The sequence below is a fragment of the Nycticebus coucang genome, chromosome 10, assembly GCF_027406575.1.
Source record: "Nycticebus coucang isolate mNycCou1 chromosome 10, mNycCou1.pri, whole genome shotgun sequence".
NCBI classification, from domain to species: Eukaryota; Metazoa; Chordata; class Mammalia; order Primates; family Lorisidae; genus Nycticebus; species Nycticebus coucang.
In genome coordinates, this window is record NC_069789.1 from 56742738 (window position 1) to 56769747 (window position 27010).

Consider the following 27010-nt stretch of genomic DNA (forward strand, 5'->3'; position numbering starts at 1 on the left):
CCCCTGCCCAGGACCCTCTCTTCACCCTCCTGATCAGCCCCACCCCACATGCACCAACTTGGTCCAAGGCCAGGCCACAGATGAGACTCTCGGCCTGGCCTCCCCGACTCACCCACAACCACCATTGGTGCTCCTCACCCAGAGGTGACTTCTGATCCTGAACTCAGCAGCATCCAGAATGCAGCAGGAGGGTACCAGGCACCCCTCCCTCAGCCCAGGGTAGGTTAAGAGATACACACAAACCAAACTCTCCCTTCACTTTATATACACACATACATACATACATACATACATAAAAGTAAGCCCCACCCACACTCCTTAGGCTCCATCTTTGGCATCAATCTATCAAAATTAGCTTTTCTGCATGATACTGCTCAGTCCTTTCTGTACCACATGAATTAAATATATTATCTGTCTTTGTGCTGAGTCACAGGACGTTCACAGTACGGGGTGGGGGAGGAGTGGAGGGCTGGGGGACCCCTAGACTCTTCAGTACTCCTCAGGCTAGAGGAGTTGGGCTGGGCAGGGGTGTGGGTAGAAAGGTGGGGCCTGGCCTCCCCTTCACCTTTGTAATTCAAGGTCACCAAGTGTGGAGAAGACCTTGGGAGCACAGATGGGAGCCTTCTTCAGGGGTCATGGCCCCTAAGGCTTCCAGGATCTGGTGTCCCACCTTTCTCTATCTCAGACTGTGGCATTTACACCTCCCTGTCATGACCAACCTGTGGGGAGGCAGGGGCAGGGGGAGGCTGGTACCAGGATCAGGTGAACAGATGGGAAGCGCTGGGAAGGAGGATCAGAGAGGCTGTACTTGCCCCAAGGACCTGAGGCTGGCCTGACACCAGTGTCAGGGTGACCCTGTATATCTGGGGGCCGTCCTCAGGCCCCTAACCCAGGGCTGGCTAATCAGTGCTCAGGGATGATTAGATAAGCAGGAGCCACTCTCGGGAGGGGTGGACAGATAGGAGCTGTGTCAGAGCTCCAAGGGCAGTGAACGCTCTACCACCTGCCAATTTAAGGCAACTCTGTTCAGACTGGGGAGACAGGAGGGGGCTGGCTGAGGTGGCAGGTATGCAGCTGGCAGACCTAGGCCACCTCTGGGCATAGCTGGGCATCTGCAGCAAGCCAGCATTGCTCAGCCTTGGTTTGGGCCAGAGGGCATAGAGGGCCTCTGGCATGGAGGGGGAAGGAGAGCAGGAGATGGAAAGATGAAGTGGGCTACTATTCCTTCTTTGCTGTGGGGACACCTGCCCCTCGGGTGGGGGTGGTCTTTGTCACACAGGTGAGAACTCAGGATCATGGGATCCCAGACAAGGTGCTGTTCTCAAAGGGAAAGAAGGTGAAAAACATGTATGGTCACATGGGCTTCAAGGGGCCGAATGGGGAGGTTCTATAAGATAAGCAGGTACTAGGGGGAGGCATGGTGGAGCCTGTGTCCAGGGCATAGCACCCAGCCTTGTGCCCAAATTTTCCTGTCCACGTGCATCCCACACTGGTGCCTGAACACTTCAGGGTGGAGGAGAGTCCGAGTTCCCTCCCTGCCCCCTCACTCTCTCTCTCAGGGAACCAGCTCATGCCCAGCGCATGAAGGGGTTGGAATCCAAGTGAAGGCCACGGGGAAGCATGTGGGAAGCAGAGAGAGGAAACAGCCGTGGCCAGCAGGGCTGCCAAACAGTCTTCTGGGCCCATAGTAAGCCCTCGTGCCTCAGTCCTCGAAGGTCCACACAGGCCCCATCCTACCCAAATTTGTGCTCGATGTGACCACGTGTCCCTCAGGCTGTAGCAGTGTAGCCACAGCTCAGAAGATGCTCTGCCGCCGGCTCTTCCCTCGTCCTGCAGAATGGAGGGGAGGAATGTGGGGCTGCAGGGAGGAGGCTAAGCCTAAGGGTGTCCAAGATCAGCAGGGATAGCTGTCCCCCGCTCTGACAGAGCCAGCAAGAAAATGTGCTCAGGAGCCAGTCAGCCCTGGGATCAAATCCCATCTCTGCTACCTACTAGCTGCATGGACTTGTGACTTAACTCCCAGAGCCTAGTTTCATCGACTGTGAAAGGGAGCATACAAATATTACCCACTTCAAGGGGTGTTTTAAGGATTAAAAGAGATGAAGGATGGAGAGTACTTGTTACATCCAAGGCCATGAGCTATTCTAGGGACAAAGTACTATTCTCCTAGGATGGAGATGAGTAGAGAGCTCAGGGTGGGGGTTAAGGTGGGAGGGACTGGACAAAGAAGCCTGGGCAAGAGAAATCAACCCCTTCCCTGGCCCTCTTGGGTCCCTGAAGGGTCACTAGTGTTGGGGGGTGCCCATGGGAGTGTCCACTGGAGAGGAATTAATAGCCTTCCCTGGCTTCTTCTAATAACAGGAGGGAACTGGGGAGGCACGAGCCCCTACCTGGCTGCTGGAAGGCCAAGCCTCGGTAGCCTGGATCCTTCTGCAGCTGGATCTCCTTCAGGGAGAAGATGGAGGCAGCTGGGATGAGAGAAGAACGAGACAGCAAGAGGGCTGTGTGGAGCTGGGAGGACCCAGCCCTTCTGGCAGTATCTCATTTCTGCAGAGTCTGTCCCCTTAGTTCTGAATAAGAACTCAAGGAGAGGATGCCTGTACCCAAGGTTGCTCAGCTGGACCTGGGGCCTCTGGGCTCTTTGTTCTAGCTCTTCTGCCCACACCTACCACCCGCTCTCCTTGAAACTCACTGTCTTCAAGCTGGTGCACACGCTCTCCCAAAGACCGGAAGTAGGGGTGACTCAGGGCAGCCTCTGCAGACATACGACTCTTGGATTCATACTGAAAGACACAGGGGGAGCTGTTGGCCCTGGCTGGGGGACACAGATGCCTCTAGACAACATGACTCCTATGCTAGGTTAGATGGCCCAGGTGGAAGGGACAGAGTCTAACAGGAGAAGCCCCAGAAGTCAGGTGCCAGCCCCATCAGGCAGTCTCAGGGTCCAGGCTCCTAGGTCTCCACCAAACAGGAAAAGCTAGAAATTACTTCCTCCAGGACTGGAAATACAGATGCGAAAGCCACCATGTTCATAACATGAATAGTGGTAATATTAACATATAATACCAATAGCTACCCTTTTTTGTATGCATTTCAAGACAGGCATCACAGTATGTTTCATAATCTCAATTTATCCTCACAACCATTTTTATAAAATATGAACTGTTAATTCCATTTCTCAGTTGAGGAAAGTGAGGCACGGAAGAGTTCTGTAACCCACCCAAAGCTACACAGCTAGCAAGTGGGTCTGAACCAAAGTTCGGGTCCAAAGCGCACAGACCCCCAAGGCTGTGTAGGGGAAGGCAACACTCCTCACCGGCTTTGAGGGTGGAGAGTTCAGGGGAGATGTTTCAAAGACTTGGGAGCAGGGGAGCCACAGGAGTTAGGGTAGGCCCAGAGTGGGGCCTGGGTGCTTCAGCTATCTTTAGTTGCCTCTCCCCTATTCCCATTTGGAGGACGCTCACCAGGAGGAGGCCGGTCAGAAGGCTGATGCCATCAGTATCCAACCTGCAAGAAGAAGGCGCTGACATCAGCTTTGTCGGGGGGAGACGGGGGAGGAGGCCATCCCCTAGAGGGAGAGCTGGACCCCAGCAGGAGGTGGAACCCAGCAGCAGGCACGGTGCGCGGAGCCAGCGGCTACCTGGGGGCGTGGCTGATGAGAGGCTGCGGGAGGTACCGCGGGAAGTTGTAGGCGCGGAACTCAGAGAGGGCGGTCACGCTGGGCCACGTCTCTTCTGTAGGGGTCCCTGAGGAGACGACAAGGGGTGGGGAGGGAATGGGGAGGGGTCCGAGCCAACTCGGGGCAGACTTGGCGGGAGTGCAATATAGTAACTGGGGTCAAAGACCGGCCGAGGCGACAGGGGTTCCCGCCCTGTTGGGAACCGGCTGAGCCCTGTGCCGAGAGCGTTTTCGCGCTAGCTAGACGGAGTTTTGGCGCCCCTGGTGGTGACAGGGAGGGGCGGGAGGGGACTGACCCAGGAGCCGGAAGATGAGGTGCAGCTCCTCCTTGACCGTGGAGCCGGGGAACAGGGGCCTCCCCGTGGCCATCTCGTAGTGGATGCAGCCTACGCCCCTGCGGGGAGCAAGGGGCAGTGGCGGCGTCAGGCAGGGGTGGCCGCCCTTCCTGGGGCTGCTCCACCAGGGTTTCCATGATGCCCTGCCACAGGTGGCTGGAACCTTCATGGCTCTGGGGTGGGGAACTGGCCCAGGGCAGTGGAGGCTCCTAGAACCGCCCAGCCCCCACTACGGCCCCTCTCTGGGGGCTTCCCTGGGCTCTAGGAAGCCATGACCTCTCCCCTTTCACTCTGTGAGGTCTGGGTCTGCATAGCCAGCGCCCCTGTGGCAATTCTTTCAGCAGTGTTGTCTCAAACTCTTTCCATGTGTGCCCCCACTGGAAGAGAGAAGTACAGAAGTCCATTCTCCTAGAGAACACTGGGCGTAGACACAGCAGCCATTCATCAAAAACCTATGCTTCAGTCTTAAATTTGGGCTGATTTTTTATACCACATTATGTAATAGTTGTAACATAAAAATAATGTTTCCCTTCCAAAATTTTCTCTCAAACTGATGCTTGGGGGAGATTCATATTTACTGTAGGGGCCCTCACCCTGGAGGTGTTCCCTGGGGAAGTCTTTGAGAAGTAGCCTCGGATGGTGTTTAAGCTGGGGAACTTAAGTCCGTTTCAGATTTATTTATTTATTTATTTATTTTAGAGACAGAGTCTCACTTTGTCACCCTCACTAGAGTGCTATTGCATCACAGCTCACAGCAACCTCCAGCTCCTGGGCTTAGGCGATTCTCTTGCCTCAGCCTCTGGAGCATCTGGGACCACAGGCACCCACCACAACACCCTGCTATTTTTATGTTGTGGTTTTGGCCAGGGCCAGGTTCAAACCCGCCACCCCTGGTATATGGGGGCAGCACCCTGCTCACTGAGTCACAGGTACCGTCCAGACTTAATTTTTTAACATGAAGTTCAGTAGGATGATTGAACCACATGATTTTTGGTCAAAGGAGATTAGGTGGCTCTTCCCAGAAGCCCTTGGGGGCAGCAAAAAAATCTAGAAGACTGGACAGGCCCTTCCTCCTCCCACTGGTCTCCACAAGTGCTCACTCACCACATGTCTATGGGGGTGGAGTACTCAGTGGATCCCAGCAGCACATCAGGGGGCCTGTACCACAGGGTCACCACCTCATTGGAATAGGTCTTCGTGGGCACTGACTTGGCCCGGGCCAGTCCTAGGGACAGATGTGTCACTGAACTTCTGCCTACAGGTGCTGCAGGGTCAACGGAGAAGCCCTCCCCCCCTCTAGTCCTGGCCTCACCAAAGTCAGCCAGCTTCAGTTCCCCCCTCTCGTTGATGAGCAGGTTCTGGGGTTTCAGGTCCCGGTGCAGGATCTTACGGCGGTGGCAGTAGGCAAGGCCCCGGAGCAGCTGGAACATGAAAATCTGGGAAAGGGAGGAAGAGAAAGGTGAAGAGGGAGGTGGCCCTGAGCTTCTGCCCCAAGGCTGGTATGGGAATGGGGCCAGGGACCTTAAGGGTCAGCATATCCCCTGGCTCTCTGCCCAGCCTGTCCTAGGCCCTGTCACACCAAGGAGTCCCACCCAGAGGGGAGGGTGTCAGGTGTGGATGAGGCAGTGGGTGTGTAGGAGGCCAGAAAGTCCTCTAGTCAGGAGGCATGGTGAGAGGCACAGTGTGAGGAAGGCCACCTGTGCGGGGGAGGTATGAGCATGATTCTTTAACAAACACCAGAAGAGGCCACCCGTCCCCCAGAGCTTGCCCAAAGCCTCCTTCATTCTGGCAGGCAGCTCATGTTCCCATTTGATTGACGGAGAAATTGTTGCTCAGAGTTCGGATGCGGGGTTTACGCTAACAGCTAGATGGTGGCAGAGTCTGTGTATCTGTGTGCCTGGAGTAAGGTGCTCAGCCCAGGTCCCAGAGTCACTGAATGGCAGTGCCCTTTCCCGCCATCCTACATTGGAAGGTCTGAGCAACCCTCACAGCCAGGCACTAGTAGCAAAAGTGGGTTCCCAACCTAGGTCTCAGGACACGGGGTGCCACAATGGGAGGGAATCCCTGCTACTGAGGCCCTCACCTTGACATTGTGCATGCTCATGAGGTTTCCACAATGGTCCAAGTACTGCTTCAGGTCACTGTCCTGTAACAAAGAGCCTGGCTCAGTTCCGCCCTAGCCTGAGCCCTGGCCAGAAGCCCAGACCTAGGCTGAGGAGGAAGGCCCTCCCTGAGCAGGGCCCAAGCCCATTAGTGGGACAAGACCCTGGCTCCAAGCCACACCTAAGCCTGAGCTCTTAGCCTATCCTGCATGGTAGCATCTGAGAACCTAATTCTAGAACATGGCCCAGGCCACCCACACCCCACCTCCCTCAGGCCCCTACTCTTCTACCCTCCCATCCCCACTGCAAGGGAGAGAGGCTGCCAGCCCCAGCCCAGCTCACCAGGTACTCAAACACCAGGGTGAGGGACCGTTCTGTATGGATGAGGTCGTGCAAGGTCACGATATTGGCATGCTTCAGATTCTTCAGGAGAGACACTGTGGGGAGATGGCCTACCTGGGTCCTTGGGTCCCCAATTCCCCTCTTACCCTCTCTTCTGGGGGTCAGCCACAGGAGTACCCATTCCAGCAATTATGCTCCATCCCAGGCTCCTACTGGGGCCCAGGCTGATGAACCCCTTCCCCAGATGCCCCCAGGGGTGGTGCAGGACCCAGACGCTGTACCCTCTCGGATGGCAGTGCAGGGTGCCCCCTCCTCGTGCTCCAGTCGGATCTCCTTCAGGGCCACGAGGTTCTCCGTCAGTTTACTCCGCCCTTTGAAGACTGTGGCATAGGTGCCCTGGGATGAAGAGCCCCATTGGCCCTGGGCACGTTTAGGTCTTGTTGTTCTCCGTCCAGTGCCTCCCTTTTGTGCTTCTGTTTGGGCTATGACTTGGGCCTCAGCGCCTTTTCTCCTTTTACTGACATGCTGTTTCCTCCAAAGCCCACGTCTCTCTTTGGGAAGTTCCCGGGACAACTTCCCAGTCAGAATGAACTGCTCCCTCCTCTAGTGCCCTAGCAAGGTAGGTGCCCCTCTGTTGTAACACCAGTCTGGCTCTTCCTTATACTGTGCTATATTTACATGTAGGTCTACTCTTTGGGCTCCTTGAGGGAAAGGGCCGTGTCTTCCTCCTCTCTGTAAACCTTCACCCATCTCAGGCCCCAATACAAAGCCAGACACAGTGATGATAGAATTACTGTGTGCTATACATGTCTGCATGCTGTACGTAAATGCATTCTAGTAACCTGTTTAATCCTCACAACAACCGTAGGAGGCAGAACAAATACTATCTTTGCTTGACAAAGAAAGAAACTGAGGCACAGAGAAAGGTTGTGTAATTCAACAAAAGTAAATGATGGAGTTGGGATTTAACCCCAGGTAAGAAGCACTTGTAGGAAGAAAAGACTAGATTCTGCCCAGAGCCCCTGGGCTCCCCTATCCTCAAGCCTTGGTTCAGCATCTGCCAAGGCTGGGCCATTTGGCCAAGATCATGCACCTCTATGGTGCAGAGGCCATGGAAGGGCAGCTAAGGGAGGGTCGAGGGTTCCTGCCCCTCCTCCAAACACCCTGCCTGACTGTCCCCAGACTATATCCAGCCTCTTACCTCCCCCAGTTTGTCCAGTTTCACGTATGTTTCCAGTTTCCCAAAGCCGATATCTGACTGAGGAGAGACAGAGTGTCCTGAGCTTAAAAGCCCAGCAGCTCCACAGGCACAACTCCTCCCCCACCCTCAGCCAGAGTAGGAGAGGCAATGAGACTCTCATCCTGGAGAGGGGTCCTTCCTCTTCTCCTTTCCCTTTATCCCTGTGATAAAGGAAGGAGCTCCTGAAAGTGAGTTTCTTCTTCCCAGGACAGCCAAGGGTACACAGCCCAGAGCTGTGGCACCTGGGATGGCTTGCTACACACCCGGTCCCCAGTCATCTGTCTTAGACTGCTAGCCCCTCCAGGGCAGGTGCTGTGTCTTTTTCTCCATTGTATCTTGAGTGTCCACTTCAGAACCACCTCCCTGACAGTCTCTCTCTCTCTCTCTCTCTTTTTTTTAACATACATCTTTATTTTATTTTATTTTATTTTTTGCAGATTTTGGCCAGGGCCAGGTTTGAACCCTCCACCTCCGGTATATGGGGCCAGAGCCCTACTCCTTGAGCTACAGGCGCCGCCCCTTCAACAGTCCCTTTCTATCTCAGGTGTATCCAACTCTTAATAAGACAGTTTCCTGGACATACACACCCAGAGAGGCTGAATCTATACGTGTCTGGGTGGGGCCCAGAGTCTGTATTGTAAGATGCTCCCAAACTACTCTGACAGGCAGCTAGGACTGGAAGGCACATGCTAGCTGATCTACTGATCTTAACCAGGTGGAGACCCTGCATTAGCTCAGCTCCAGCCTAGATGGTCCCATCTAGGGATCCTGCCCACTGCCGCCCCTCCCCTCCCCCTTCCCCTAGGAAATGTTGTTGCTAGGAGCTGAATCCACTGAGACCAGCAGGTGGCGCCAGAGGCCCAGGAATCTTTCTGGAAACCCCTTCCGGGACAGTGGAGGATGTGTCGGGACAGGCAAAGCCAGGACTGATGTGTCCCACTGGAAAGGGGGCGTCCTACCCTCATGTCCTCTGATCCTCTTGGGACTCACCAGGGAGGCACGTCGGGACATGCGGCTGAGTGGCTTGGGAAGGTCTGGGTTCTCCAGCTGCAGTTTCTGCAGAAATTCCTGGGGCAGGCGGATATCCATGGGCAGAGAGAGCCTCTTGCTGATGTCCTGCAGTGACAGGGATGAGATGGGGATACCATTGTTGGCTCCAGGGTAGGTAGAGCTGTGGGGCCTTCGCCTCTCACTCTAGACCTAGCTTTCCCTGTAGAACAACCACAGCAGGGCCAAACCACAGGCTGTGACCCCAGGCTCACAGCTGCTTTCAAGGCTGTGCTCAGAGACATACATGAACACACAGGGGCGGCCGTGTGACCTTAGGAGATTCCTTCCCCTCTCTGGGCCACAGTGTCTCCATCTGTACAACATAAATCTCATGCCCTAACAGATAGTGATTCTGTGAGCATATTTTTTATACACTTAGGCACATGTATACAGATCCTAAGGATTATAGTCACGCTATCTAGCTTTTGCTACGTTCCAAGCACTGGCATAAACTAACTCTTTTTTTTTTTTTTGTAGAGACAGAGTCTCACTGTACTGCCCTCGGTAGAGTGCCGTGGCATCACACAGCTCACAGCAACCTCTAACTCTTGGGCTTACACGATTCTCTTGCCTCAGCCTCCCGAGCAGCCGGGACTACAGGCGCCCGCCACAACGCCCGGCTATTTTTTTGTTGCCGTTTGGCCAGGGCTGGGTCCGAACCCGCCACCCTCGGCATATGGGGCCGGCGCCCTACTCACTGAGCCACAGGCGCCGCCCCTAAACTAACTCTTTTAATCCTCATGATGACTATTTTCAAGTCAAAGGGCTAGAAGGAGGTTTGACCTGTTTGATACACACAGCTTGAGTAACTTGTTCAAAGGCACAGAGCCAATTAATGGCAGAGCTGGAATCTGAACCCATGAAGTCTGGCTCCAAGGTAACTACCTCCTGTGCGTACATTTGCCAATTGGTCCTGCCACAGTCTCAGGACAGAGCCTGCAGTGCCTCACCTCCATGGAGAAGCGCCGTTGGTTCTGCCGTCGCCGGTACTGCATGCCAGGGGATGGCTGCCCAGGCTCCTCCCCGCTGTCTGTGGGGGAGAAGGTGCTGGGCTCCGGCTGGGGGTCTCTGCCAAGAGGACCGAGCTGCAGGTCTGAGAAGGACAGGCATCAGCTCCCCTCCCTGCCTCTCTGCCCCAAGGGAGAGGTGGGCAGCCTGCTCCCCCATCTGTCCCCTCCCCCAAGGCCAGTGGGGAAGGGGCTTGGGGGAATGTTGGGGTGGGAGAGGCCTGGGGCAGGCCCAGACCCCTCACCCTCGTTCCTCCGGTTGTGGAGCTGGTTGAACTGCTCTGTGAATTCAGCCAAGGACTCCTCGATGGTCTCTGTACGGGGCACTGACAGGGAGAAACGGCGCTTGAAGTTCTTCATCTTGTTCATGCTTGTCAAGGACTGGGTATCCAGGTCCTGAGACAGGCGGGAGGTGTGACAACAGCAGGTGAGAAGAACAAGGCCACAGGTCCCGTCTGTACCCTCTGGGAACTTAGCTCATCTTCCCACCAAGCTCTGTGGCCCTGTGTGCACCAGGGCCCAAGGCTGTGTCTTCTCCAAAGTTCAAGCCCCTCAGCATAGGTCCTGTTTCTCTCCCACCCATTGACTCTCAGCACTGAGCGTCCCCCCAGATTCCCTTCCCTGGGGAGTCACAATATGTACTAACTATTCCAGCAAAGTACTGACCATCATAGTGGATACAATGTGCAAAGAGGATGCTGGAGGCCCCCCAGACATTCACCCTTTAGTTGCTGGAAGTCTAGAGAGTTCTAGGGAAAGGGCTGGGGTGGCAGGGTGGCAGGGTGGGGGGACCAGAGCCAAGTAGTCCTCTGGCCAGCAGCTCTTTACCAACTTGTGTGCAAGTGCTTGAATGTGTCAGCAGCCAGTCAGCCTTACTGATCAAGGCCCAAGTGCTGAACATTAGCTTGGCTTACACCCTTGGGACGCAATCTGGCCCAAACTCCTTTTCACCTTGATACTGACACCTGAAGGTCTCTTTCTGGCTTGGCCTGGGTCCCCAGAAGTCAGGAAAAGAGAAAAAGGATGAGAGAGGGGAAGTGTGCATTGGAACTAGCCTAGCTGCGTCTCCTTTCCAGCTGAAATATGGGAGGTGAGGAGCAATGAAAGTTTCTCAGGAGACCTGAGCCCTCCCAGCAGGCAGGGCATCCTCTGCTGAGAACGCCACAGAGGAGAGGGCCGAACTGCACCCCCAGGACCCCTGCCCAGACTGAAAAGGTTTTCTCCACAAGCAACTCAGCTCCCCTTCCTTCTGAAAGAGAGAGGACACCCTACAGGCCCCCAATGAGATCTGTGCAACTGCTTCTCAGACTCTCCCTTCTCTTTCATGCCCTGAAAACCCAGAGTGGGGCTGTCCTGCACTTGCATGCCCCTCCAGGTTTCATAGGTGCTCTGTGCAGCTTCCCCCTCACCCTGCCCTCTGCCCTTGGCTGTAGTAGGGGACAGGACCGCCCAACCCCCCAAGAAGGCACCCAGGGCCAGCACGATAATGGGAGGGGGCCACACGGCACTCCCCCCCCACCAGCCGTTACCCACACACCAGGCACAGCCCACTCCTGGAGGATGCTCTCTGCCCTGCCACTGGCTAGTACCTAGTTGCCAAGGCAACCAGGCCCTTCCTGAATCCTCCTAGTTTAAGGGATTATGAGTCAGTAATATGTTTGTTTTGCTTAATCATATCTTTTTGTCCTTAGCCAGCCTGGAAAGGGTCCTCTCCCCAGCACCGCATGCTCCAAGCTACCCCCAAATCCGGTCAGTTGTGGTCCTCTAGCTCTCCCAAGCCCAGAGACGGCATGGCTAGGCCCATCTTCATCTGCTGGTATGTCTCAGAGTAGAGGCCTCAGTCTGCACTGCCAGCTGGACCCATGTGTCAGTCGGTTCTGAAGTCTCACTCAGTTCAACATGAGTGAGCACCTACTATGTGCCAGTGTCATGCTAGGCATTGGGGCTAGAGGCAAGTATGGTCCTTATTCTCAAGGAACTCAGGGGCTGCTGGTTCCTGCTTTGATGAAGAGGTAGCTGACAGCACCTCGTCCAGGGTCCTTGGCATTGCCTGATTCTCCATCCCTAAACAGCCTTGCCCGCCAACCTCAGCCCGTACTTCGTGGCTCTGTTCAATATCTCAGGCCTGTTGTCTGCAGGACTGTCACCAAAGGAAGCTCCCAGAGGGCAGCTACCCTGCCAAACACTCTAGCATACAGCAGCCTGCCAACAGGGCCCATCCTGGAGGCTTCAAGATGGTAACGGGATGATAACAGTTCCAGTGACAAGAGGACCCAGTCACTCCCTACCTGGTGACTCACATTTCTCAGAATGATAGAAGAGCAGAGATGTCCCCCTTATACAGATCACTGATTTTCAAAAATGACTGAAAATTGGAATCACCAGGGAGCAGTGTAAACATTCAAATTCATACGCCTCACCCTGATTCTGAAGCTGAGGATCTCAGGATGGTGCGTGGGAAAACACATTTTTAAAAAGTATCTCCAGGGTGGCGCCTGTGGCTCAAAGGGGTAGGGCGCCAGTCCCATATGCCGGAGGCAGCAGGTTCAAGCCCAGCCCTGGCCGAAAACCACAAAAAAAAAAAAAAAAAGTATCTCCAGTAATTTGCACATGGAGCCATGATTGGAAAGCATCTGAGGTCCAGGTAAGGGATGATGATCTGCTCAGGTTACCAAACCGCCCTACTGTACTGGGGTGGGGGGTTCTTAGAGCTGGGGAGGGGGCTACACTTCTCCTGAGTGAAGCAAGAGACCCCCCCACACACACACACGCATACACAGGAAAGGAAATGTCTCTGTCCTGCCAACAGGGACCTGCACATCTGTACTGCACATGCTGCTACCCTAGCGGGGGTCGGGGGAGGCAGGCACTTCTCTTTCTGCAGCCTGTTTGAGGTCTGCAGGAGAGACCAGCCACACCCCTTTCTAAAAACAGGGTTTCCCCATAAAACTATCATGGCAGTCTGGGATTTATGGGATGGCACATTGAGTTCCTGGCTCAGGAATCTATCAGTAGCTACCATAAATCTCACACCTTTGGCTCTTGCTTGTGGGGGAAGGGGAGGGGAGCTCATGAAAAATCTTCTAGGAGAGAGGCCCCCAATTTCTGCAAGACAGAGAACCAGCCCTGAGTCACACCTGCTCTCCCCATGGTTCAATTAGGAGCAAGAAGCCATCAGCTTGTATCTGGGGTGGCGTGGTGATGGGACAGAGGGCCAGAGAGGGTGAAACCAGGGGAGCAGGCCTGAGCAGGAGTGTGAGGCCAGCAGACACAGAGGGATGGCGACCAGCTGTTGTCTACCAGCAGGAGAGGAGACCCAGAGGAAGTGGCTGTCACAGCGGGAAGTTTGGAGGTCAAATGTAGGGACAGACTTCCTGATGGTGACAGGGGAGCAGGCGGTGGGGATAGTAACCATAGCACAGAGTGGATGACTCTTTCTGCTGGGGACAATTGGGGTATTGAACCCGGCAGGGTCTTGGGTGTGACAGGGTAGACTGGGCAGTGAATAGTCTGTTGTTCCCTAGGTCAAGACAAGATGCCTCTGTCACTTTTCCCTTGGGAGAGTCAGCTTCTCAATTTGGGGGTCAAGGGGGAAGGGAGATAGGAAAAAAGGCCTGTCACCTTGGTGCTATCTGCCCCTCACCCCCAATGAGGAACAGAAGGGCTCAGTGTGACCCAGCCTGAGGCCAATCCAGGGCCAGGCACAGTGCTGCCTTTGTCCTCAGGCCAGGGAGCCATCTGGGGCTGTCCCCGTGCAACTGGTGCCAGGGGAAGAGGGCAGTGGGCATCCAGGGAAGCGGGCCTGGCAGGGGTGGGGTGGGGGAGGTTGAAGGAGCAGAGTCCTCCTGAGGAGCTGCAGGGGTGAGCATGTGGACCCCCAACTAGCCTTGCCTCCTTCCTCCCTGCCCAGGTAAGTCAGTGAAGCAATCAGCCTGCCTCCTGTCACTTCCTCCTGGACAAACACCAGCCGGTCCAGAACTTCCTGCTGGTGCCAGAGAAGTGTATACCACAAAGGAGGAAGGAGTCAGGCTGGAGGAAACCCAGCACTTGCCAGAAGCCACTGTGCACCCAGTGAGAAAAAGCTGGACTCTCAGAATGCGAGCAGGGGCAGGCGCCTCCAGAGCCTCCATTCCCATCCTTTACTTGGTGAGGATGCTGAGGCTCTGAGAGGGGAACTGACTGCTCAAAATCACACAGCAGTTCCTGGTCGTTGCCAAGAGACAAACTGTGACCATATTGCTCCTTTCTTCTCCTGACTGGTGCCCTCCCCACGCCACCTGCTCCCTGTGGCCTAGGCTTTGAGTGCTGTTTTCTCCGGGTCTCCTCTGCTCCTACTCTGAATTAAACTCAGGTTCAAATTCTTGATGCTCTCAAGTGTGGCTCTATGCACGCATTCAATTACTAGACACCTACCCTGTTTCCCCGAAAAAAAGACAGTGTCTTATTTCAAGGTGTGCTCCCAAAGATGCACTAGGTCTTATTTTCAGGGGACGTCTTAGCTTTCCTGTCTTATTTTTTGAGGATGTCTTATTTTCGGGGAAACAGGGTACTACCAGTAATGTGCCCTGAGAATACCTGAGTGAAACAGGAATCGATAATTCCTGCCCTCGTACACTCTAATGGGGCAGGGAGCATGCAGATAATAAAATAAAAGACACAGTATGGAAGCCGGTGACAAGTGCATGATGGGGAATCAAGCAGGGAAGAGGGACAGTGCAAGAGGGGCTGGGGTGTAAGTTTAAGTGGGGCAGTCAGGAAAAATCCAGAGTGGGCACAGGTGAGGGAGCTAGTCATGCAGAATCCGGACAAGCAGGTCAGTAAGAGAGCAGCGGGTACACAGGTCCTGAGGCAGAAGTGAGTCCAGTATGTTCTAGAAATGGCAGGTGGCCTGAGAGGAGGCCAGAGGGGAGCATGGCACAACTGCATTGGGTTGTGTTGGACCCCACAGGGCCTTGTGGAGCACGGGAGGATGGGAGGGTTTGAGCAGACGTGTGACATGATACCACTGAGATCTTGATGGCTGTGGTGTTGAGAATATACTGTGTGTGAAGGGAGAGGCAGAGGGCCCATCAAGAGCCTGCCGCAGCAGCCCTGGCAGTGATGGTGGTGAGAACTGGTTGGATTTGGAATATATTTTGAAGGTGAAGCCAAAGAGATTTTCAGATGAATTGTTTTTGGAAGGGTGGTGAGAAGGAGGCAAGCATGACCTTGCTGGGTTTTGGCCAAGCAGCTGAGAGGAAGTCACTCAAGGAGATGAGGATTCTGCGAGTGGAGGTTTTGGTAGGAAGACCAGGAGCTGGGATTTGGGCAGGTAAAGTTTTCAATGTCCAACAGCATCTGAGTGAGCCAACACAGCCCAGCGCTGATACAAGGAAGACGTCCAGTAAATGCTGGCTCTCTTCTCTCAAGCTCCTGCTCAGACAAAAAGATATTTCAGAAAATAAGCCTCATATAATTGTCATCAAACAGTCCTTACAGACTTCCTTGTGATAAGGAGATTTGAGACCCCAGGACGGAAGTGGGCAGGAGGCAGGAGCATGGTCATCCATCAGCAGTTTGAACTACTGGACTGAGGTAAGGATGGGGCAGTCCAGGGAGGTAGAGCCCCATTGCTCAGACAATTCTGCAGGGCCACATAGGTGGGGCTCCTGCCAGGCAGGGGAGCCCAGCTCCCATCCCCCAACTCAGGGGAAAGAAAGCGCCACAGAGCCAGCCATGATGGCCTTGGAGACTCAGTGTCCAGATAGTGTGGATGCTCAGCTTACTGTCCCCTACCTCTGGGGCAACCTGTGCCAGGCCCTAGACCTAATGGAACCCTGGAAGACTCTGACCTGGAGGCCCTGGAGGCAGAGGAGGCTGGTAGAGCATTGAGGGAACCTGGGAAGGGGCCTCTACCTCCCGCAAGTTCTGGGACACGGAGAGCAGACGGATCATTTCTTAACCTCCAGGGGGCCAGGCTTGGAGACTCCTCTCAGCAAAGCCCCTCAAGATGCCCCTTTGCCTTCCTCTTGCACAAAGCCCCAATTCCCCAGTCTGCGCCCAAGGCCCTTCAAGATCTAGGGCCCTTTCCTCTCTGGCTGTACCGCTGCTCACTCCCTGCCACATTGGCTGTGTTCCAGGCAAGCCTCTCACATGCTGTTCAGGTCTCTTGGGTTTATAAAAGCTTCTCTGACCTCTCATGACCACCAGGTGCCCCTCCTCTGATGGGGTGTGACTTTTCACCTGTCTCCCTCTCCAGACACGCCAGCAGCGCGGGTCTGCTTTACAAGCACATATGGAGCGGCTGCTATGTTCCTACCCCGTGCTAAATGCTTCCTCAAGTCTCTCTTTTTGTTTTCTTTTTAATCTTGGTCTCTGTGGGCCCAAGGGAAGAGATTGAGAAATATAACTTGCAACTGCCCACTTTCTGAAACCTAGAGGGTCTAACCCTCAGCCCCAAATACTGACCACCAGCCAGGACTGACACCCTCTGCCTCCCATTCCCTGCTCCCAGCTCAGTCCCTCAGCCACTTTGGGCCTGAGTTTCAAAGAACTAGAGGCCATGGCTGACCAAGTTTGCAGATGTCATCAGCTGGGACCTGGGACTTTGGAGACACTCCCTCCTCCCAGGGAGAACTGGCTGCAGGGAGCTTGTAGATACCATCTCTTCCTTCATCTTCTAAATGAGCTAGGCTGCACAGCTGGAGGCTTTAGTTTCCTAAACCTGTGACAAACCTCAGGGGAAGCCAGTCAGCCCTTGGCTTCCGGGAGCTCTGGCAGTAGCAGAAGCCTTGGAGCCCTTCTCACCCACCTTATCCTGCCCCAGCCTGGATGAGAGGGACTGTCGGCTTGGAACCCTGGGGGTGGCCATAACTGAGGAGGATAGGCAGGCCTGCAGCCACCCTGCCAACGAACAGATGCTCCAGACAGTGACAGAGCTTGAAGATTCCCACAGCCCGTTTGGAATGCAGGAAGTGTGTGTGTGTGTGTGTGCGCGCGCGCGCGGTGGGGGTGTGCTTCTGGGAGCAAGCTCTGCAAACCTGCAGGAAGCCTGGTCAGGAGGCAGTTTATGGGGCTCAGGGTCACCCCTGTTCTGGACAAGTGCACCATTGTCCCGTACAGTGTCTTACTCTGACCAGAGTCAGCTGTCGGCCCTGCTCTCCAAAACTCCCTACAGTTTGGTATCATGGAAGAAACCCCACTTACTAGTGCTGTGACCTGGGAAGACACCCCAAGCTTCAATTTCCTTGCTGCTAAAAGGGAACAATTGTTCACTTCCACTTCAACTGCTGTCAGGCTGCTAGATTTAACTTTCTCAGCTGCTTTCTGATGATGTCCCTCACTTGTTTAAAATCCTTCCATGTTAACACTGCCCTTAGTCTGAACTCCAGGGCCCAGGAGACCAGGCCTCTTGTGTCTGGACTCCTATCTTCTTCCTGAGTGTCCTCTCTCACCCCTCCCCACAGGGTCCTGTTTCATGGAACATACCCGGCACTCCCAGAGCAAGCCACACTCACACCCCAGGGCTCTGCACATGCCGTTCATCTGGCCTGGGATGCCCCTTCTCAGTTTTTTTCTTGGTAAAACCACTCCCAAGCTCAACTCCAGTGTCACTTCCCCTGGGAAGCTGTGCATGAATGACCATGCCTCCTTCCTCCAGGTAAAACCAGGTGGTTCCTCCTTGTCACTTCCACAGCAGCCTGTGCACACTCATAACTACACTGTGATGTCCTTCAGGACAAGAACGGGGTCTTAATGTTTTTCTCTAGTACCTTACATCATGTAAGGAGCCCACTAGGTACACAGTGGATGAATGACAAGTGACCAGAAGAAACCGTTAAGCCACTGTATCATGACTTGTTTAAGCCTCTTTCCTCTAAAGATATACAAACATTAGACCCTCAAGGACAAAGACACTATCTTAGTCATTTTTCAGGTCTAGGACACACTGCCATATGCAATAAATGTTGATTCCTCTCCTACTTTCAGGGGACTGAGGAATGTTTCTAGGTGCATCTTCTCCTCACTAGGCCAGCTCCAGTGCAGTTAGGACTTCAGCATAGCTGACCCTCTTCTTTATGGGTACCCGAGAGCAAGCCCAGGCTGTCCAGTCAACCAGCCCTAGACACCCTGGGACATTTCTTCTCAGTTCTCTTGGGTCTCAGACAGAATTGGAATGCAGGGTAAGTGGGCTGGGGACTAGGGAGAAGCCAGGCAAGTGCCACTCATGTCCAAGGCTCAAGTCGGGCATGACCGTGACCTCTTCTCAGATGTCTTCCACGGTGTCCCTCTTGTTTCCTCCAGCCTGAAACTCCATTTTCCACAGCTGAGTGAGGGTCACTCTTCTGTGCTTCCCATACTATAATTGTTTACTCGTCTGTTTCCCTAGTTTGTTAAGGGCAAGGGCCAAGTCTGACTTATCATTACACCCCCAGAGCCTGACCCAGGGCCTGGGCCCAGAGTGAGCCTTGGAATGACCAGTGAAGAATGTAAGAAAGCTGGACTCAAGGCCTCAACCGAAACTGAACCCTCCTCCCCCAGCCAGCTCATGGCCTGTTGGCAGTGGGGATGAGGGGCTGGGGCAGAGGGGGAAGCTTCAGGCCCTGCAGCAACTCCCCAGGTGAGGTCTGTGGAGATCTCTGGGCTAGAATGAGAAAAACCCTAATAAGAAGTTGTAACCCAACATGTGTTGAACTAGGGTCTCCAGGGCTTGTGGGGAAAGGGTTAACAGGGACTTGGGGCCCTCTGCCCGGGTTCTTGTCACTCAGAGTAGATTCCCCAGGCTTCACAGGGCAGGGGCACTACCAGGTTCAGACTCTGGCCTTGACCTCTATAGCTGACCCCTCCTGACCACTCATTACTTTCCTTCTCACCCCTCTGTGTGACCCCACATCAGTCCACTGACGTACATTCTGCTGCTCTTTGGCCTCCTGATGTTCAAGAGGCCAGATAGCATCTTCTGGTATTTTCTTTCTGATTCTTTTTAGGGATCCAAAAGCCTCAAAGCTGGTCTACAATCTTTGAGAAGACCCTGAATTTCCAGGAAATAAGATGGGGCAAGGTGCCCTTCTGTCAGCTCTGGCTGTGGGCGTACAGAACATCCCAGAGGCAGGAGTAAGGGGCCTCTATCTCCCACATCCTCCTGCCTCTGGACAAGGCTACCCTCCTCACCCAGCCGGAGGAAACCCTCACCACTCCTGTCGGCAGCCTTCTTTAAAGACTTCCAACAAAGGTCCTTCTTCTAGATCCCACAGTGTGGAATCTTAGTTCTTCCTTAAATCCCAGAGGAAACCAGCTCCCACCTGTCTCTGCTGTTTGCTTTAAGACAGATGCTGATGTCTACCATTTTCTATACAATAAATCAGAGAAGAAATACAGAGCATTAAATTTACCCACCTTTTAGCCTTCCCTCAGCCAGATACAAGAAGCCAGCTTTCTTGGTGGCCCATCATGGGACCTTTATTCACATCTCTGGTTCTCTCTCCATGCCCAACTTTAGCAACAGAACTGCCGGGGCCTTTAAACTCTAGAATCCCTGGGGACGTCTCGGTCTTATGAGTTGGGGTGGGAGGAGGAGTTCCCAGCATCTCCAAACCATATTCCTATTTATACTCCATCCCCACCCATCTGGCCCACACTATCCCATGCCCATGTTCCGACAGGAACCCCAGGCCAATCTTCTCCAGCCTTCCTTGTTCCCATCTGAGTGACTGCACCAAAAGAACAGCTTCATCTTCTCTCCAGCAGCAACTACCCCAGGGTCCTCTGACCAGCCCCCCAGCCTCTGGCCATTGGATTGCCCCTCCTCTCCCTCTGCATCCTGACTTTAGAAGAGAGTTTGGTTCCTGAGGAGACTCCCTCCCAGCAGGCTGGGCCCAGGTGGCCACTGTGGCCTCCACAGCCTCCTTGGGGGAGCCTCTGAACGTCTCACCATTGTCCAGCTATTCTCTAACTGACCCATCAGGGTCACTCACTAATCTGAGTTCAGGAATCCTTGAGAGGAGGCATTGGTGTCTACTAGTCACTCACTTGACAAGCACCTGCTTAGTGCTAGGCACTGTCCCAGCCTCTGTAACCCAGATGCTATCTCCTCAGCCCCCACGATAACTTGGCCTCTAGGGTCTCTTTCTCCCTGCTGGGTCTGGTAGACTCATTTCTCCTACCTGTCCATTGAATGACAACACAACCAGAGTTCCCTCTCTGGCCCCTGCTCTTCCCCTCTATGCATGTTTCCTGGGTGACCTCATCCCTGCATGTGATAGAAACCGCTACCCACATGCTGATGACTCCCAGATCTACAGCTCTGAGCCCCTGTGCCTCAAATGCAAAGGTCCAACTGTTTGCCGGGCACCTCTGCCTGGATGCCCCCAGTGGTTCAGTCTGACATTGTTTTTTTGTTTGAAGAGACAGGGTCCTCTTGCTCTGTTGGCCAGGCTAGAGTGTAGTGGTGCAATCATAGCTCACTGCAACCTCAAATTTCTGAGCTCAAGTGATCCTCCTGGCTCAGCCTTTGGAGTAGCTGGGACTATAGGCATGCCACCATGCCAAGCTAATTTTTTTTTTTCAATAGAAATGAGGATCTCACTACAATGCCTAGGCTGGTCTGAACTCCTGGCCTAAAGGTATGCTTCTGCCTCGGCCTCCCATAGTGTTAGGATTATAGGCATGAGCCATCATGGCCAGCTGAGATGTATTTTTAAATGAAGACAGTAGATGTGTACAATTTGTAAATGCTGTATGTGTACAAGATATACATACATGTGGTATATATACATGTACACACGCAAGTATACTGTATGTAATTTCAAAGGCAATAGTCAAAATGAGAATAGTAATCATCCCTAGGTGGAAGAATTATGGGTAATTTTAATGCTTATCTGCATCTTCTGTTTCCATAATGAACATTTATTGCTTATGGAATAAGAAAACAACAACACTCCTTTTGAAATGAAAATACTTTTAAACTGCGATTCCAGAATGGTTCAGTGCAAGGCCTGAGAAAACTATGATTATCTTGAGTGAGGGGCAGGAAACTGTTTCTGTAAGAAGCCAGACGGCCAATATTTTAGGCTTTGCAAGCCATGGTTTCTGTTGCAGCTATGTGACTCTGCCCTTAAGATGTAAACTAGTAAGTCAGGCCACATTCCTGTAAAACTTTACTAAGGACACAAAAATTTGAACTTTATATAATTTTTAAGTGTTAACAAAATATTATTTTCAAAATATATATATATATATGTGTGTGTATATAATTTTCTTCTTTTGACTTTTTTCCAACCACTTAAAAAAATGTAAAAACCATTCTTAGCTCAAGGGCCATACAAAAACAGGCAGGATTTGGCCACCAGCTGTGGTTTTCCGATCCCTGGCCTTGAACATCCAGTGCTTATGTGGCATTTGAATCCAGCATCCGTGTCTTCAGGAGGTACTTTTTCTCCTTCTACCAGACAGGGGTGAGGCTTTTTAGGGTTTCCTTGTCCATCTGAGCCGTGGCAGGGACTGGGTAGCCAGGCCTCAGCCGGGGGAAGCCTCTGGCTCTGATGTTTGGAGGAACAGAAGGCTGAGTCCCTCTTAGGGGGAACTTAGGACCTCAGACCACAGCTCACCTTGTTGGCAGGACTGGCAAAAACTTGCACAAGCCAGCAATCCCAGAGGGCTCTTTAGAAATCCCTTGGTTTTCTAAAGGGATTAGAAAACTCTAATTTTCTCTCCATTTTCAGGAAAAGAAAGGAAAATTCAGAAAGGACAGTGACTTACCCAAGGCCTCGCAGGGTGACAGGGCAGAGCTGAGATCACTCTGTGGGCTTGTGACTCTGAGCTCAATACCCTTTCTGCCCCCAAAAGAAGCAGATGTGGAACTTCCAGGGTCTGCCCAGAGATGTCACTCCCTCTGGTGGGCACCACAGCCAGGGAAATTGGCAGCCCACCCAGGGGGAAGGAGCCATGTCAGGTTTTGGCATCAGCACAGAACATGGCATCCAGCCCGCCATGGCAGGGGGCACTGCCAGCTGGGCTCCATGCCAGGATCAGGGAGGGGCCGATGAGGGGTCTGTGACCCCTTTCCTGGCCTCTTCCCATGTTCCTGGCAGGGTTGGTCTGGGGACCAGGACTGCTTCTGTGATAAGTGATACCTTCCAGCACAATACCCAGCACCTACCTGCTTCCAGGGAGGGGGTCCTGCAGGACACAGAGAGGCCAGGCATAGCCCTCCTGGGCCTGCTCACCCTGCAAGGGTGGGTGTCTGGGGCCAGGAAAGAGATGAGGGTTTGGCTCCCGAGGATACTTCCCAGGCAGGAAAGGGCAGGCTTTTTTAGTGAAACAAGGTGTGAAAGCAGAAATCATAAGAGTTTTGCCAGAATTCTCCTTGAAGATGGTAAAATGGAGAGGGCATTCAGAATGAGAGAAGGCAGAAACATTTTCAGAATAGAGTTTCCTTCCCAATTTGTGGCCAGAGCCCTGACATCTGCAGGGATCCTGACTTTAGAAAAAAGTACCAAGTAGAGACCAAAGGTGCTGAGAACTGTCAAAGGCAGCCCTTTACCTCTGTTTCCCACTGGCCTCGTTAATGACCAGGTGGGGCAAAAAAGCTATCATGGACATTACCTCACTGGAATCCTCATACCCACATCATGTATTATCCTCCCATTTTAAAAATGAGGAAACTGAAACTTGGGTGAGCAAATTACTTGACCCAAGGCAACTAGTAACTGAGTAGTGGAGGAAGGATTTGAACTTACTCCAAAGTCCATAAAGGGCCTCCAACCGTGGTGGATGGGAGACATAGATATAAATCATGTATGACCACATCAACCAGCCATTATTGGGTCATCTTGTCTACCCAACCCCTCCATTTCTAGTCATGCATAGGGTGGGACCATTATCCAGAGTTCCAGGAAAGAGGATCTCAGCATTGTCCCTTCAGAAGTCCTGGCCAATGTTTCCCAGAGCAGGGTATCCTCTCACCAGGGTCACTCATGTTGTCTGGGAACTTCAAAATCAAACCTCTCACTTGCCTCCCTCCCCTCCTCTGCAGATGGAGCTATGGAGATTTCAGGAGCAGATGGGCTCTCCTTCACAGAGGAGGTCTGGCTGAGATGTGCCCACGGCTTTCCTTCTTCCAGATCTGCTATGGCACCACTGGCCAGCTCCTGCCAGGCCCAGACACCAGCTCTATGATCCTGGGTGCCAGATCCTCTACCTCAGCTGCTGTGGGCCCAGCCTTGAAGCTGGGTTCTCTGTGTGCATGTGTGTGAGCAGCTGTGGGGGCCAGGATAGGACTAACCTTGCTCTGTTCCCACCCCCAGGAGATGGGAAAGTACCCACTCAGCAGTGAATGGCTGGAGGGCAAAGGCAAAGAGTCCAGGATCAGGGACAGAGGGATTATGGAGGGACCCACAGCCCAGGAAGAGGAATGTGACTTATTCCCAAAGGAGTGACGCTAATCAGGTAGGCCTGGATACAGGCCAGCCACTCCTTCATGGACAACAGAGCAGAACAGAGGCTACCATTAATTAAGTACCAGGAGAGGGTCCTCTTACCCCAGGGAAAGCCCTCAGGGCAGAAAGCTGCTGGTTCTCCAGCTCCCAGGGCCTGCCTCACTGAAACCCTGGAAACTACAGGGTAAAGCGCCACAGCAGATTCCTGGCGCCTCTTGGAAAGCTTCCATCCAATGAGCTTCTCTCCAGCCACCCCCAGCTGCCACCCCATTCTCTTGCACAGTGCCTTCCTGCCCAACTTGGAAGAGAAGAAAAGATTCTGAGGCCCTGGCCTGATGGAGTTAGCAAACCCTGCCTGGTTCTCTATCCCAAAGCCAGCCAGGGTGCGATCACTAGGAAATTCCCTTTCCAAACAAACAACCACCAACAACCACTATAGCTACCAGCTATTTAGTTTTTGCTACATGCCAGGCACTGTGCATTATTTTATTTAATTCACAGAATAAGCCTGCCTATTATAATACAGATAAGGAAACTGAGGCCAAGAGAAGTTCAGGACTTTACTAGGGAGAAGAGAACAACATAGCTCATATATGCTGGAGCTGGATTCCAATGAGGCCCTAGGTTTACCCTCCCTTGTAAGTCCCAAGCTCAGTTATGTAAGGAAAGAAGAAATCAGAGGAGAGGCAAATGGAAATGCTGGACAAAAGTCCCAAAAGTCCCCTAGAAAGAAGTTTGGCTGGGAAGAGCCAAGCCCTATTAGTGTGGCACCTGTTCCCCTGGACGCTGGAAGGCTCAAGTAAACAGAGGACAGAGTCTGGGTCTGCAGGGGACATAAATGCAGCCTGAAAGGCAGCTACATCTCTCTAGACTCAAGGAAGGGGTGGTGCAGGGCAGACAGCCTGATGCCACGGGATCTCAGACCAAGAATCTACTTGCTCCTCAGATGTGGTGCCCTCTCTCTTGCCACCCATGGAGAAGCCAGACTCTGCCTGGCACAGGGCAAATGGGAGCCTCAGTACTCAGAATCCCGTCCCCATTCTTCCTTCTCCTGAGGACTGATACAGAGCTAGAGAACTCCAGAGAAGGCTGGGACCTCAGGGAGCAGAGACTGAGAGCAAGGGATTGGAGTCAGATGGAAGTGGGCTGGATCCCACCTCTGTGTGACCTTGGGAAAGCTGGTCTCTGAGCATCTTAGTTTCGTCACCTGCAAAATGGGGATAATAATATCTACTTCATAAAGTTGGTATGACACACTGCTTGGCACACAGTAGAATAGATATCAAATAAATGGTAGCCACTAAGGCATTTAGAAATTGAATATAACTGGCTCGGCGCCTGTAGCTCAGCGGCTAGGGTGCCAGCCACTTACACAAGAGCTGGTGGGTTCGAATTCAGCCCAGGCCTGCCAAACAACAATGACAACCACAACCAAAAATTAGCCAGGCATTGTGGTGGGCACCTGTAGTCCCAGGTATTTAGGAGGATGAGGCAAAAGAATCACTTAAGCCCAGGAGTTTGAGGTTGCTATGAGCTGTGACGTCATAGCACTCTACCCAGGGCGACAACTTGAGACTTTGTCTCAAAAAAAAAAAAAAAAAAAAAAGAAGAAGAAATTGGATATAACTTACTGAAGTCTACTCTGGCTCTGGAACCCCTGGGAAGGTTGAGAACCACTTCTGGCATGAAAAGAGAGGTTATTCTAGTCTCCTGGCAGGGCTTGAGCAGCCAGCAGGGAGAGTCCTAAGAAGCTAATGGTCAGGTACATTCCCAGGTTGCCAAGCTGCGGGGGAGGTCAGCCTCATGCTCATCAGCTGCATAGGAGATGGCTGGGACCAGGTAACCTGAGATAGACGCTTTGCTGTGGCAAGGTGACCCTCTCACTAGAACACCTTCAGGTTGCAAATCCAAATCCTGGAGCCAGTGTTGCCTTGCTTTCTACTGACCCAAAGCACCTAAGCACAGTTCTCCTTGGTTCCTCTGAAGTCCAGGCTAAAGGTGGGGGATCTCTGAGGATATGCCAGTCAGCCAGCCATTCCAGGCATCCTTGAAGATTCTGCTCCCCCAGCCAAGGTCCAGAAATGCATGGTATGTCTATGCCCTAGTGGGGAATGCCCCTTGGACATGCTGAATCTCACAGGGTGCTGACACAGAGGGGCAAACTGGTGGTGTCAGTGAGTCACAGGGCTCAGGCCACAGTTGGGGAACTCAAGGGATGGGCTGGGGGTGGGAATGGGGGGGTGGGGGGACAGGAGGAGCCAGAGCTGAGGATGTTCTGTGGAATTGCCCTTCTACTCCCCACAGCCTCAACTCTTCCCACCCAGAGAGAGTGTAAAGAAGATGCAGGTGCCTAAGAGTGTGTTGATCCTGCAGCACCAAAAATCCCTCACTGCCTCCGCAGCTCAACTCCCACTCAGCAGAAGGTCTGCAGACAGCTCCAGAAGCACCACCACCACCCCACGCTGGCCCCAGGGTGGGGAAAACAGAGGCCTCCAGCCCATACCCTCTTGCTTTCAGATTTCCAATTCTTAATTGTCTCCCCAATAACAGCGGAATCCTCAAGGCACATCTCCTTAGCCCAACCAGCCACCCGCACCCCCCTTCTCACGGCTGCATTAACCCTTTGTCCATGCTAATTAGGGATGGGGCCTCTGCCCCTTGGTCTTCCAGGGTGGACAGAGAGAAGGGGCAGCATTCTCCGGAGCCCCCTCCCAACACACCCCAAGCACTGAGACCCGCAGGGCAGGGCTTCACGTGTCCCTCCACGTTCTCCCCAGGGTTCTGGCCTCCACCCGCCAGCCTGCGGCTCTGGAAAGTTCACCAGTGCCCGGAAACCTCAAGGCGGCGATCAGGCCCCACACTGTCAAGTCCTCTCGTAACCATCACCAGAGACTCCTGACCCTTGGCCTTCCCAGAAAGAAGGGCGCTTAGAAAGCGCCTGGTGCGCGTCTGGGTGGAAAACTTTGCTTTGTAGGGGTTCAAACGGGAGCCCAGGAGCCAAAGTGAGTTCCAGATGGAGACTCCCTGGGGTGGTGCGGGGGGTGGGGGGACTCTGGGAATGCAAAATAGCTCCCCCCCCCCACGCACTTGGAACTTAGGAGAAACCTTTCCAGGGCATCCTCCACCCCACCCCCCAACACACGTACAGTACACGCCTGGTGATCTCTGATCTCCCCTGGTCACTCTGGTTTTCCCTACAACCTCTCGCCCCAGGGGAAAGCAGAGCTGCGCCTTTAAGAGCCTCTCCGCTTACCTTTGCTCCGTTTGCACAGTGCTGCGGTGCCCCCTCCTCCGACCTTCCTTTCCTGCCCGGCGCCCCGCCGCCCCGCCGCGAGGCTCACCGCGCGTGTCCTGGGGACCGCCGGGCGGCCGCTCCCGCTCGCGACGGCAGGGGGCCCGCAGGGCTGGGCGCCGTACCGCTGGGGTCCCCACTCGGGCTCGGGGCTGCTTCCCCGGCTCTGGAAAGGTGAGCGGCTCCCCACAGGAGCTGCAACCTGAGCTGGCGGAGGAAGAAGTGGAGGAGGGAGGAAGGGGGAGGAGGAGGAGGAGGAGGACGTCAAGGAGGAGGAGGTGGCGGTGGTGGTAAAGGGGAGGGGAAGGGAGGGAGTGGAGGAAGGTAGGGAAGAGGAGGGAGAGGAGGAGGAGGAGGAGGAAGGGAAAAGCCCGGCCCCAGCCAGAGTTTTTCACTTGTACAAGTTGACTCCGCCCACGCCCCGCCCACCCTGCCCACAGCCGCTGCCAATCCCCAGGGCTCCCTCTGCCCAGGTGCCCACCCCTTTCTCCCACTCTGGGAAACGGGGTCCAAGTGCCTCTTCCTGTTTTGTTTCTAAGGCTGGCCCTG

The 27010-nt window shown here is 53.6% G+C and overlaps 1 protein-coding gene across 10 annotated transcripts; it reads right to left on the reverse strand.

Annotated features, from left to right (window-relative positions):
* Window positions 1-243: 243 nt before the first annotated feature.
* CDK18 (cyclin dependent kinase 18) lies at window positions 244-26808 on the reverse strand. Of its 10 annotated transcripts, none has more exons than XM_053605685.1 (17): window positions 26423-26808; window positions 14962-15166; window positions 10000-10150; window positions 9698-9777; window positions 8688-8813; window positions 7659-7715; window positions 6739-6877; window positions 6458-6552; window positions 6097-6159; window positions 5326-5449; window positions 5118-5238; window positions 3975-4072; window positions 3641-3746; window positions 3465-3507; window positions 2693-2783; window positions 2391-2445; window positions 244-1830 (listed from the first exon to the last, which is right to left on the reverse strand). In XM_053605685.1, exons 3-17 carry the CDS (start codon window positions 10121-10123, stop codon window positions 1770-1772), a joined length of 1383 nt encoding a protein of 460 aa, XP_053461660.1. In that variant the 5' UTR covers window positions 10124-10150; window positions 14962-15166; window positions 26423-26808; the 3' UTR covers window positions 244-1769. The 10 variants fall into 10 exon arrangements, with proteins under 10 accessions (XP_053461660.1, XP_053461655.1, XP_053461657.1 ...); XM_053605680.1 differs by having other exon boundaries at window positions 9698-9840; window positions 26423-26807; XM_053605682.1 differs by having other exon boundaries at window positions 6739-6853; window positions 9698-9840; window positions 26423-26806.
* Window positions 26809-27010: the final 202 nt, after the last annotated feature.

Excerpts from the sequence above, each read along its gene's own strand:
- CDK18 (XM_053605680.1), bottom strand. The coding sequence starts at position 10,123 with ATGAACAAGATGAAGAACTTCAAGCGCCGTTTCTCCCTGTCAGTGCCC. Across the intron at positions 6,160-6,457 it reads CCCTGGTGTTTGAGTACCTG|GACAGTGACCTGAAGCAGTA; the intron begins GTGAGCTGGGCT and ends TCTTTGTTACAG. Across the intron at positions 4,073-5,117 it reads TCCACCCCCATAGACATGTG|GGGCGTAGGCTGCATCCACT; the intron begins GTGAGTGAGCAC and ends TGCTCCCCGCAG.